The following is an 11797-nucleotide window of genomic DNA, read 5'->3' on the forward strand; positions in this document are numbered from 1 at the left end:
CTCCTGACAAGCGTCTGTCCAACGGCACCCTCCACTCCCGCGCTTGGCCCCTCTGTCCACCAACCTCAAGAACTCCTTTGTCCCTCAGACGGCCATTTGGATCGCCTCTGTCTGGCCACCAGCAACCGCGCGCCCCTCCCCCCAGACATCCACCACATCTTCGAAGCTCTAGCCCTCTCCATCGCATCACTCCTGCATCCTTACCATGGGGGATCCCCAACGAGCAACCCACTCCGTCGATGACAAGCCACAGCTTGTTGACGGGTCCCACGCCCGTCGCTCCTCGGGCTGGAAGAAGTGGGCTCTTGTCCTTGCCGCTGCCATCGTAGTACTGGCACTGGCACTTGGTCTGGGCCTCGGGCTTGGACTCCGCAACCGCGGGGGTGACGACGACGACGACAATGACAACGGGGACGGCGGCGAGCCGACCGGCCCGGGCAACGGAACCTTCGCCACACCCCCGAGCAACCTGACCCTGGACTCCCAGTGGCAGATCGTGCTCAGCGAGACACTCTCCGTCGACGACAACGGCCAGGTCTCCCCTACCAACACGAGCAACCCAAAGGTCTCCGTCTACGACATCGACATGTTCCTCCACCAGAACCTGACCGTCGTCCGCGACCTGCAGGAGCTCAACATGACAGTCATCTGCTACTTCAGCGCCGGCTCCTACGAGCCGAACCGCCCCGACTCGTGGAGGTTCCAGGACGACGACAGGGGCAAGGAGCTGGACGGATGGCCCGGCGAGTACTGGCTCAGGCTGGACAGCCAGAACGTCCGCGAGATCATGAGGGACCGCATCGCCATTGCCGCCGACATGGGCTGCAACGCCATCGACCCCGACAATGTAGACGGCTACGACAACGACAACGGGCTCGACCTGAGCGAAGAGGACTCGATCAACTTCATGCGTTTCCTGGCCAAGGAGGCCGCGGACAAGGGCATGATCACGGGCCTCAAGAACGCCGCTGCCATCATCAATGGCGTCATTGACGTGGTCCACTTCTCGGTCAATGAGCAGTGCGTGCAGTACAACGAGTGCGCAGACTTCTCTGCCTTCCCCGACAACGACAAGCCCGTCTTCAACATCGAGTACCCCGCCGGTGACGACGAAACCGACATCAAGGCCTTCTCCACCAGCACCGTGAGGAGCAGCTGCGACAAGGCAACCAACAACAACGGCGAGGGCTTCAACACGGTCCTCAAGTACATGAACCTCAGCGGGTGGGTCCAGTACTGCAACGGAGACACTTACATTACCGATGGACAATAGTGACACAGGGCCCGTCCCTGGTTTAGACGACCCATTCGCGAGGAAAAAGCGGCCACCATGTATCAACAGTAGTGTTCTAATCTGAAGCATGAGATGAGATATTGGGGCTTCCAGCATCGGGACGGGCTTTCTGTGGCGATGCCCGTCTGCGTTGCGGGTTGAGGCCACCTTCAAAGGAATTTAAGTCTTGTAATCTGTGGGTGTGCTGTATTTTTTTCTGGTCAAATATAAAAGTCGCAATTGCCCATCAATACCCATACTGCAGCAGTGCGATCCCGAGCCTGCCAAGGCTTTGTCGATCCTTGCCGGCAGTCTAGCCAGATGCTACATGAAACGGAACAAAAAAAAGGACATAGGCGGCTGGCAGCATGCCCTACTTTTGGAGGCACGTACCTTCCTGGGCAAGGGCTGGTGGGCTGGTACTTAGGTGCCTAGTAGTAGGTAGTGGTTAGCAGCCTTCTTACCTACAAGGTGGCTAGGTACCTTGGCACTTGATTGATCTAGCCCAAACCTTAGGTACCTAGGTATCCGGGTAGTTTTGAGAACGATAGGACATTTGCGTTCTATCTGCATGCCCCAAGCATTTGCCCCCCCCCCCACCGTAGCGGCGAAATCGGGCATCTCATTTGGTTGACAGGTCCGGCAGATGTAGATTGTTTTTTAATTGATGGACTGGCTGAGTGACTCGGTGGGTGGGTGGGCATGGGCGGCTGAATGGAATGGCTGGCTGGCTGGCTGGGCTGGGCTGATCGAATGACCGGTTAATTCCTTTATTGAGTCGAGGCCCGCCCGTGGACTCGAGGATGTTTGGGAATGGGAGGGGTCCCGGAGGAGGGGCGATGCCTAGGTAGATACCTACCTACCTACCTAGGTAGGTAGGTAGTTGATAGTCATGGGCATCAGGCGTGTTTATCTGTCGAGGACAGAGAGAGGCAGCAGCCACCCGTAGCCGCCAGCTCGTCTGCATCCAGTCTCGCCCGTCCGCAGCCGCCTTCCTCCCACTGCTTGCTGGCTGCGCTCACCACCGCCCAACAAGAGACACCCCTCTCGACGCCGCAACAACCACGACTCGTCATGGCCACCGCGGCCCCGGGCGCAAAGCCCAAGCCCAAGCACAAGGCTGCCACCAACAAGCCCTTCGTGCTTGTCCCGCTGTACATCTACCCGTTCCCGACGGCCTGGGACCCCCTTTATGTGGCGGCCGAATCCCATCCCGAGCTGGACTTCCTCGTCGTGGTCAACCCCAACAGCGGCCCCGGCGCCGACGTCCTCCCCGATGCCAACTACATCGAGGCCTTGGCCAGGCTGACCGCTGCCCCCAACGTCAAGGTCATCGGCTACGTCCACTGCAGCTACGGGAAGAGGCTGCTGGACGAGCTCGTGGCCGAGGTGAGTGCGTACCGCGGCTGGACGCACGCCTCGGAGCGCAGGGAGGATGGAAAGGTTTGTTCGCCCCGGCCCCCGGCCGCGTCTTCCGCTGCTTGTCTCAGCGGGCGCCAGCAGCGACACGAAAAGCCTCGCCTACGCCGTCTCTTACGCCGTCTCTCACGCCGTCTCTACATGAACTGATCTCTTCCTCCAGGCCATCGTGGTGGACGGCATCTTCTTCGACGAGGTCCCGTCCAGTACCGTGTTTGTCCAGTACATGACCTCGCTGGCGACTGCCACCAAGACCATTCTCAACCGGAATCCTGCGCCCGAGGAGGACACGGGGGATGGTGCGGACGACGGTGGCGAGGCCAATGATGCCCCAGCCGCAGCAGAACTTGACTCGGCGTTGCCAACATCGACCACCAGCCCCGCGGTCCCCCGCGCCCCCGCCGCAGCGCCATCCATGGCGGCAGCGCCAACGCCCCCGTCCAACTCGACCGCCATCGTCATCTACAACCCGGGCGTCGTGGTCGACCCCATATTCTACCTAGCAGCGGACTACGTCGTCGCCTTCGAGAACGCCTCGCGGCAGTGGAACGCCCCGGCCGTGACGCAGGGCTTCGCCCGCCTCCCCCGGCCCCTGAGGAACAAGTCGATTGCCGTGGCACACAGCGCGGCAGGCGGCTTCGTCGAGATCGGGCAGCTCAGTAGAAAGTGCTTCGAGCTCGGCTGCCCGGGCCAGTTCATCACTACGAGGCCCGGGTACGAGGACTGGTGCCCCTCCTGGCCTGAATTTGTCAAGGAGTTGTCGCGGCGCGCAGCGGGCTGACTTTGGGCACACGGTTGTGGGAGCGGGCCCAAGACCTGCGAGACCGTCTCGCGCAGCAGTCCCCCACGGATGGCGGGCGGGCGGGCAGCTATTCTTGTCGAGGTCCTCCGGGGCGAAGGATGTGGAATTTCCGGGCACAGGGTCACGGTGGCGCCCAGGGGACGGCCAGAGACGAGTTGTGGTCTCGGATACGTGCTGCGCATATGGGTACGTAAATTGAGTAACTCAGTGCTGGGAAAGGGCGGCCGTCGGGGAGGGCGATGGGGGCAGGGTAGCTGCGGACGTTTGGACAGCGCTCGCGTCACGCACACGATAGCTCAGCCCGTAGTGCTAAAGACCACCTTGGAAGCCCTGGAGCGCGCGTTGCGTGATGATTTCTCGAACGCTGGGTGGTTGGGGCAGCTCCCACGAGGCCCCTCGTCTGGTCCCGTCTCAAATTGCACGATGATTTCACCCGACGGGAAGACGCCATGGTGTGATGTACGGCGTTGGCACACGAGATGTCTACTGTAGTGCTGACGACACCCTACGACAGCTCAACCTGCAGTCATGATACGGCTTGGGCTATGGTACTGTCTCACTCCTACTGGTCAACACAAGACGATAGTTCAGGCGTATAGCATCCAAGCAGGCTTGATAGCGCCGAAGTCAGACGCCGCCAGGCTGCGAGGTTCAGCAGTCGCCGTGCTTGCCGGGCCACCCACCGAAGGCCGAGGCCGGTCGTTGGTGGCCACGGCATGCACAAGGCCAATCTTTTACGTAAAGCCAACGGCTTCCGGGTCGGAATTACCGGGCCCAGGCCAGCGCGGAAGCCCTCCACTCCCGAGCCAAGTGTGGCGCAACGTACAGACCGAGGGAAGACAAGACGACAAGGTAGAAGGCAATGGGTGGCGTGATCGTCAGCCGCTGGGAGAGGGTAGGGGAGAAGTTTGAAAGTGGGCGCTGGATTCTGCAAGCACCGCGCAGCATGCAGGCCAGCGACTAAAGACCTGGGCGGGCTAATAAAATGCGGTGAAAAAAAAACCCTCTAGGCAGCCCTTTTACTGTCCACGACTTTTCTCCGCCCAGGTGTACAGTTGTGATGCTCGCCCCGCTCGCTCTAAACTCGTCACGCTGCGATAGATGCATACACACCAGCAGCAAAGGGGAAAGAAAAAAGAGGTCCCTTTTCAAAATGCTGGGGGGGCAGCGTGCAGGGAAGTGAGGGAACAGAGCAATGGAACACTGGATCGAGACTCAGATCCGGGCGGAGACGGGGGATCTGACGGAGATTGACATGGGGTGGAGAGAAAAAAAAGATTGAATACGAGCAGCCAGCAAGTAAGGTGCGGCCCGTGGAACTCGTTGGCTTAGCCATGACTCCATTATGAAACGGATGGCTGGGGTGTTCCTGGGCGCGACAGGGCACCCTGGACCCCTGTGCAGGATCGACAGCTAGCCCGAACAAGCTTAATTCGAACTCTGAATCCGCCATGCAAGTATGCGAGTCACCAACGCCTCGTTACGTGATGATATGCAGGTGCCCGTTGTTGGTTCGACGGCTCGTGTTGGCTCCTCTGGCCGACGGCCAAAGGTCCCACCGCGCCACGACAACCATCTTCCCCCGAGCCCTGGAGGTCGTGGTGCCACCTCTCAAACACACGAGACCGTGATCACTGCCTCGCCCTGCACGGTATCAGGGTTTTTTTTTTCGTGGGTTGCAGCTGTTGGCTGTGGGCACTACGATCCTTCGCGTCAAGATGATGCTGTCGTCTGCGGGACCACCCACGGCCACATGTGCACGAGATGCCAGTAGTGACTGCGGCTGCAGTAGCAGCATGCGGCTCTTCAGCCAGCTGGATACGAGGAACGCAAACTCTATCCCAGCACCCCAACTCCTGGAGGGTGCCAGCGCATTATCCAATGTTTCGTCCCGACGGCGACGGCACCGTGCGCGCGGCACTCGGGCGCTGGAGGGAAGATGCCGGTCAGGGCATGACCAAAACCTCGGATTATTGCTCGGCAGCCCCGCTGCGGGCATGTCAATCCTCCGAACCTGGCCTCTCCAGGAGTGACTGCTGGGCTTCGGACGATCTACCAGACACTTGCAAAACCACAACGACATGGCTGATCTGGGGTCGGTAGTTGTTGCCCGGCCCTGGACCCGTGTCACATCATGGAAACCAACCTTGGAAAACATACAACAACCTGACTGCCTGGGTCTCTCTTGGGATGTCTGGGGCCCATGCCTGCATGTGGCAGGCTGGAGACTGCTGCTGAGGTCGAAACCTCCGAGGTTCTCATGCTGTCAGACATGCTGCCTCTAATGAACGCTCGCTCACTTACCTACCTAGTTAGTTATGTGAGTCTTTGTATACGTTGTAATGTCAGCGCTGGGCGACCACATGGCCTGCTGGCCGCCTCTCCCTTCTAGAACGAATCCATGGGACATTGGAAAAACCTGCTCGGTTCGCTTGCTAGACTTGGCACGCCCTTGCCCCGGTAGCGCCATGCGGTGCTTGAGTTTAAAACATGGCACGCTTAGTACAGTACTGGTGCTTTTGCGTTTCTTTGGGCGATTTACGATGCAGGGGAGTGTGATTTAAAGACCACTCCGGTGGAATAGCGTCCTTTTGGGAGGGGGGGGGGACCGAGCCGGACCCAGGAAGGATCGACTCCCAGCTCTTCTAAGATCACACTGCCTTGGTGTCCAGCTTCTGCAACTAAGTGAGTCGATTGTCGGAAACTCGATTGCCGGTGCTTCATGTCGTCTACCCCAGTGACCCTGGATGGTCCAGCCCTATGAAGTTGCCTGGAGTGCCTGCAGCGGCTGCCTCAGTAGTCTAGGTAGTCAGCATCGGACCACAGGTTCACAGACCACAGCCCCTCAGCCCTTCCGGCCTAGACTAGGCCCACGTCGGACTGCTGTTGACGTGTTGCACACTCTGAGCGGTGAGTCTCTTTTCAGCTCAGGCTCGTATACCGATGTCCCTGAGTGGTGAAGTGGTGAACAACTTGCCCCTGACCAGTGGTGGCTCAGAGCTGGTGATACACCCGGCAGCCTTGCGGGCTCGGGCGTCGAGGGAGATTCGTGGACGCCGTCGTGTTCTGCACTGCAGCCACGGGCTCGAGCGCTCCCACGCCGTGCACAAAAGGATTCATTTGCCTCTCCGAAATCCCTGGCCAGGACTGAACTTGGCATGTTGGTTCTTGGGTATTGAATATCGGCTCGTTTGGAGTTGACTGCACTCTCGTTTGACCACTACAGATACCATCTCTCTCTCGCACACATTCCTTCCAAGGTTCACCACGTTGCAGCAGCTTGGAGCCCCCGGCCCGCTTGGCACTAAAGAGTACGCATGTCGGTTTCGCACCCAGGCTTGCGCAAAGATCACCACAAGGAAGCATGCTCTTCTCGCTCGTCGTCATCTCGTCGTGCCTCCAGGGCCTGGCACTTGCCCACCCCCATGCCCGGGCTGGTGAGTACGACCTCATCCTGCCTCGGGTGAACCAGAATGGCACCAATGTCACCGACCACGCCAGCCAGGGCGTCCCCAACTTCCAGAAGGAGTGCGTCTGCCCGACACCAATCTGTGACCCGCGGATGAACGAGCAGAGTGTAAGTGTGCGCCCCGCGCCACGCCGACAACCCATGGCGAATGGTGATCGATCTGACCGGTTGCGACACAGATTTGTGAGTGCAAGGCTTCGGCCGCACAAGCCTGCTTCCTGGAGTCCCAGGGCGGCTGCCCAGAGCCCCCGAAAGACGTAAGTTCGCGCCGTCATCGATGGTTCCACCACGCCGTGGCACTCGCCTTTCTTGTTCTGACCGGTAGTGTGTTGCAGGCCTGCTGAGGGACCCAAGTCCAAAGAACGTGTGTGATCTGCGTTGACTTGTGTGCGGGATTGTTTTTCAAATAACAAAAAACATGTTGATTGTTGCATGGGGCATGCATGTGCAGGGTCCACGGGTCTGGCGTTACTACTAGCTAGGGTTAATAGAGGCGATGGGTCAATCGGGTTGGGATCAGGGATAATGATTTAGGCTAGGCCGAGCAGGCCGAGGTGGTTTCCAAGATCTGGTTTTGTTAGCAAATGTGACGGTAGATGAAAATCTCAGAAGCAGCCTATTGCGGACGCTTCGTTAGCAAAGCCTTGTGGATACCGTACTGATGCCGGGCCGCCTCCCGCCGTGAGGGACACGGAGGGATATGTCGTCCTGTTGGGCAGGTGAGCTGGTGAGGTGAGAAGGCGGTTGAACCTCGGTCTCCGGGTAGCGGTCTCCGGGTAGGAAGGTGGCATGGGAGGTGGTTGGGTGGCCATGGTGGCATAGAGCAGGCACATGTTGGGGAGCATCCACCGATGAGACGGGTTCCGAAGCGATGACGCGTTCCTCCGGGACGGGAAAGTGGTATTGAATGCACCGGGCACACGTGTTGTGTGTGGCAGACGAATGCTCTGATGATTTATTTGTGTGGTTGAGTATGAGTACTTGGGTACTTGGGTACTTAGACATTATGGATTTGGTAGCAAAACAAAGACGCTGCGTGACATTGTGCGAGGAAATCAAGAACAAGATTGGAAGGTTAGAACAAGAGAGGACCCCGCTTTCCCAAGATTGAAATCCCCAAGATTGAAATCCAAAACTTTTTGCTCAGGCCCATTTTGCATCCGTCCGAAGTGCATGGCATGCAGTCTATCCAGCTCCAACGAGACCAACTCCAGATGGCGGCTCATGCACGTGTGACATGAAAAAAAAAAAAAAAGACAAAAAAAAAAGAGTAAAAAGTGCAAGTGCTGTGGTTCCGCGCGACTAAAACGCGGGGTAGCCAACCAAGCATGCCGTAGCTCTGCGTCATCCTGGGCTGCCTGCTTGTGTGTGGTCACAGCTCCACCACGATCAGAGGGGATCGGCGGCCCGGACCAGCCACGGCCCACTGCTTGGCCCGCAGGTGATCAGATCGTCCAGATCAGGGTCCGGACAACGGATCATGCAGCCGGCCTGACGGTCACGACCCTGCTCACAAAGTTCCACAGGTCGACGGCGCACTGGGTGATGCTCTCGCGCGGCTGCCACCCCAGCTCGCGCGACGCCCGCTCGTTGCTGGCCACGCAGCTGCCGACGTCGCCCGCCCGCCGGCCCTGCATCTTGACCGGGATCGCCCTGCCCGCCGCCTGCTCCAGCGACCGCACCGCCTCCATCACCGTCGTGCCGTTGCCGCTGCCCAGGTTGTACGCCCGGAACCCCATCGTCAGCTTGGCCGGCCGCAGCGCCGCGATGTGCCCGCGCGCCACGTCCAGCACGTGCACAAAGTCCCTCACCGCGCTGCCGTCGCGCGTGTCCCAGTCCGACCCGAACACGTCCAGCCTGGCCCGGTCGCCCGTCAGCACCTGCGTGATGACCGGGTACAGGTTGGTCGGCACGTTGCGCGGGTTCTCGCCCAGCAGCCCCGACGGGTCGCAGCCCACCGGGTTGAAGTAGCGCAGCGCCGTGATCCGCCACCGCTCGTCCGCCTCGGCCAGGTCCGCCAGGATCGCCTCGCCCATGTACTTGGTCCGCCCGTACGGGCACGTCAGCCCCGCCACCGCCGGCGTCAGCTCCACCCTCTCCTTGGTCTCGGGGTCCTGCGCCGCCTCCGGGAGGTGCACCAGGTCCTCCTCCCGCAGCCGCACCCCCGCGTTGGCCTTGGACCCGTACACCGTCGCCGAGCTGCTGAAGATGAAGTTGCGGATCGAGAACTTGTCCAGCAGCTCCAGGAGCGACACCAGCCCGCACACGTTGTTGTTGTAGTACTGCAGCGGCTTGTCGATCGACTCCGACACCGACTTGAACGCCGCAAAGTGGATCACCCCCGTGATGCGCGACTGGTACGTCATGCGCTGCCTGTCAGCCTCCTCCGCCGCCTCTGGTGCCGCCGACGCCTCCCGCACGGGCACGAGGTCTGTGTAGCTCTCCAGCAGGAAGCGCATTGAGCGGCTGCGGTAGTCGACGCGATGGAAGTGGACAAGCGGCATCTGTGCGTTCCTCTGCTTGTACTCCTTGGCGGCAATGGTCTTGATGTTGTGCAGCACGCTCTCATAGCTGTTGCTCAGGTTGTCCACCACGATCACTACGTATTATTGTCAGCGACAGTAGTCAACTACAGGGGAAGGGGAAGAAGAAGAAGGCCGAGAGTGTCCCACGCACCATTGAAACCGGCCCGCAGGAGCTCGAGGACGGTGTGTGATCCGATGAAGCCAAGACCGCCGATGACGAGAACGAATGTTGGGTCAGAGGTCCCGGAGTGGAGCCCAAGCCCCAGCCCCAGCCCATGGTTATCCGCGACGTTCAGAGGTGGCGCGTCCTCGAGGTCTGTTGTGTCTGGCGTGCTGAGGGGGGAGTTGGTGAGGGGTGAGCCGGCAGACAAGGGCGAGCCGGCCGAAGACACCTGCGACGATGTGCAGTTGTCCATGCTTGAGGCAAGCCGCAGGGATACCGGAGATGTTTGTGCTTCCATTGTGTGGATGAATGAGTGTGTTGAGTGGTATTATGATGAGCTGGTGGGGGGTGGGTGGGCTTGGATGGGCTTGGATGAGATGGGCAGGGAGGAGGACGGGAAGGATTTCTGGAAACGAAGGGCTTCTTTTGTAACGAACGACAGAGGTTCTAGACTCCAGATCACGTCGTAGCCATGCAAGATGATGAGCAGGTAAGCGGAAGGAGAGACGATAGTCTCGGTGGGGGACGGCCGGGTGATGCGGCACTAGGAACGCATCGCCTCTTGGGAGGACGGTCTGGCGGGTGGTGATATACAGGCTAAGGTAGGACAGGGAGAGAAAGTAAAGATCAATTTCAGCCTGAGCACAGAATCCAATATTGAGAGAGCAGTGGTGGTTCCGCGATAGGTCGGTCAGCTCTGCCCGTGGATCCAACGCCAGACGCCCGCCGGAGCGAAGCGGGCCACGGGCCACAGCCTGCAAGCCCGCAGGTGGTGGTGGTAGGCAGCCGTAAATAGCAGCATGGGCGGAAGGGGAAAACGGGTGTTGGTGAAACAGAGCAATGACAGGACGTGCCCGAGCAGGCAAGGCAGGCTGGCAGGACGAGCACAAACAGGAAAGGTCGGCAGGGATTCTCCCCAGCAGCCCTAGCCCGCACCACACAGTCGGGTGGACCGATCGATACTCAGAACTGCTCGCGCCGGGGGCCACAGAGAGACGTGGACGACAATGGCCTTGTCACCTACCTACCTAGGTACCTGGCCAGAGTCTGCATGGTACTATGGGCGGCCCATACTACTTGCTACGTACATACAGGTGGTCCCACTCGCCGGGGGACGATATTGGGTGCTCTGCCTCGTCGGGGGCGGCCACACACACAGACCTCTTTTGCTCGCTCTCTCTCTCTCTCTCTCTTGGCCCGTTTTGGGCCTCCGTACAAGTCTCTCTCTCTCTCTCTCTTTCTCACACACGACCAGCACCAGCAGCCCTGTGCTTTGTTTCGCCGGGTGAGTTTCCGGTGAAGAGATTAGCTGGCTGGTGCTAGTCTGCTGGTAGACCGTACGGCGGTATTGCTAATATCAGGCTGATGAATTGTTGTAACGCCAAGAAGCTAAGGACATGGCACAGGGCACCAGGGGTTTAGTTGCAAGCGCTTGTCTCCCAGTCTCGTTCCAAAACCTCGTAATGGCGGCGGCCGAGTGGGCGAGCGACCAGGTCCAGGGGCAGGGTGCGAGGAGAGAAATGTTTCAACGCTAGGGATCCCATCCCACAACGGGTCCCGCAGACCATTGAGGAAACCACCGAACGCCACCGGGGTGCGTGGTGGTGGTAGTGGTGGTAGTGGTGGTAGTGGTGGTAGGTGGTGGTGGTGTCCATTCGCCCATCTGCCCAGCTGCCCAGCTGCCCAGCTACCCAGCTGTCCTTGTACATGGCTTGCAGCAGAGCAGGGCCAAGTGCAGAGGGGCGCAGGGCAAGCCACTGGGCCCCGAACCCGGTGCGCTGGGATCGAAAAAAGAGGCTTGGCAGACGAAGAGGGCAAGAAGAAGCAAGCTGGCAGCTGGCAGCTGGCAGGCGGGCGAGGTGCTTGCTGCAAGCCGTAAGGTGCCTGGGTACGGAGTACTTGGGTGCACACAAGACTACTGCAGCAGGTGCATGGGTGGTGGTGAGAGCCGCATGGGCGGCATGGCGCAACAACACAACAGCATCCAGTCGATGGGCCACTCTGCCATCCCGCAGGGGCTGGCCCTGGGGCGAGGGGTGTCATGGTGTCAGGGTGCCAGGGCTGCCCGGGCTGCGGGCAGCTGAGCAGTCGATAGTCGAACGCACAGGCAGACAGGCTGGGGATTGGAGGGATAATGCGTGATCTG

The 11797-nt window shown here is 59.9% G+C and overlaps 4 protein-coding genes across 4 annotated transcripts; 3 read left to right on the top strand and 1 right to left on the bottom strand.

Annotated features, from left to right (window-relative positions):
- Positions 1-205: 205 nt before the first annotated feature.
- On the top strand, positions 206-1273 carry KVR01_005210 (uncharacterized protein; the record flags this gene model as incomplete). Its single annotated transcript, XM_044792304.1, has 1 exon — positions 206-1273. One exon carries the CDS (start codon positions 206-208, stop codon positions 1271-1273), a length of 1068 nt encoding a protein of 355 aa, XP_044645655.1.
- Positions 1274-2347: 1074 nt separating this feature from the next.
- Positions 2348-3473, top strand: KVR01_005256 (uncharacterized protein; the record flags this gene model as incomplete). The annotated part of the gene is made up of 2 exons (XM_044783477.1): positions 2348-2716; positions 2856-3473. The coding sequence occupies 2 exons, from the start codon at positions 2348-2350 to the stop codon at positions 3471-3473; spliced, it is 987 nt and encodes a 328-aa protein (XP_044645701.1).
- Positions 3474-6858: 3385 nt separating this feature from the next.
- KVR01_005194 (uncharacterized protein) lies at positions 6859-7307 on the top strand (the record flags this gene model as incomplete). The annotated part of the gene is made up of 3 exons (XM_044785776.1): positions 6859-7071; positions 7143-7220; positions 7299-7307. 3 exons carry the CDS (start codon positions 6859-6861, stop codon positions 7305-7307), a joined length of 300 nt encoding a protein of 99 aa, XP_044645639.1.
- A 1134-nt stretch (positions 7308-8441) lies between these two features.
- On the bottom strand, positions 8442-9949 carry KVR01_005319 (uncharacterized protein; the record flags this gene model as incomplete). Its single annotated transcript, XM_044792738.1, has 2 exons — positions 8442-9562; positions 9640-9949. The coding sequence occupies 2 exons, from the start codon at positions 9947-9949 to the stop codon at positions 8442-8444; spliced, it is 1431 nt and encodes a 476-aa protein (XP_044645764.1).
- Positions 9950-11797: the final 1848 nt, after the last annotated feature.

The sequence above is a fragment of the Diaporthe batatas genome (assembly GCF_019321695.1).
Source record: "Diaporthe batatas strain CRI 302-4 chromosome Unknown Contig00005, whole genome shotgun sequence".
NCBI lineage: Eukaryota > Fungi > Ascomycota > Sordariomycetes > Diaporthales > Diaporthaceae > Diaporthe > Diaporthe batatas.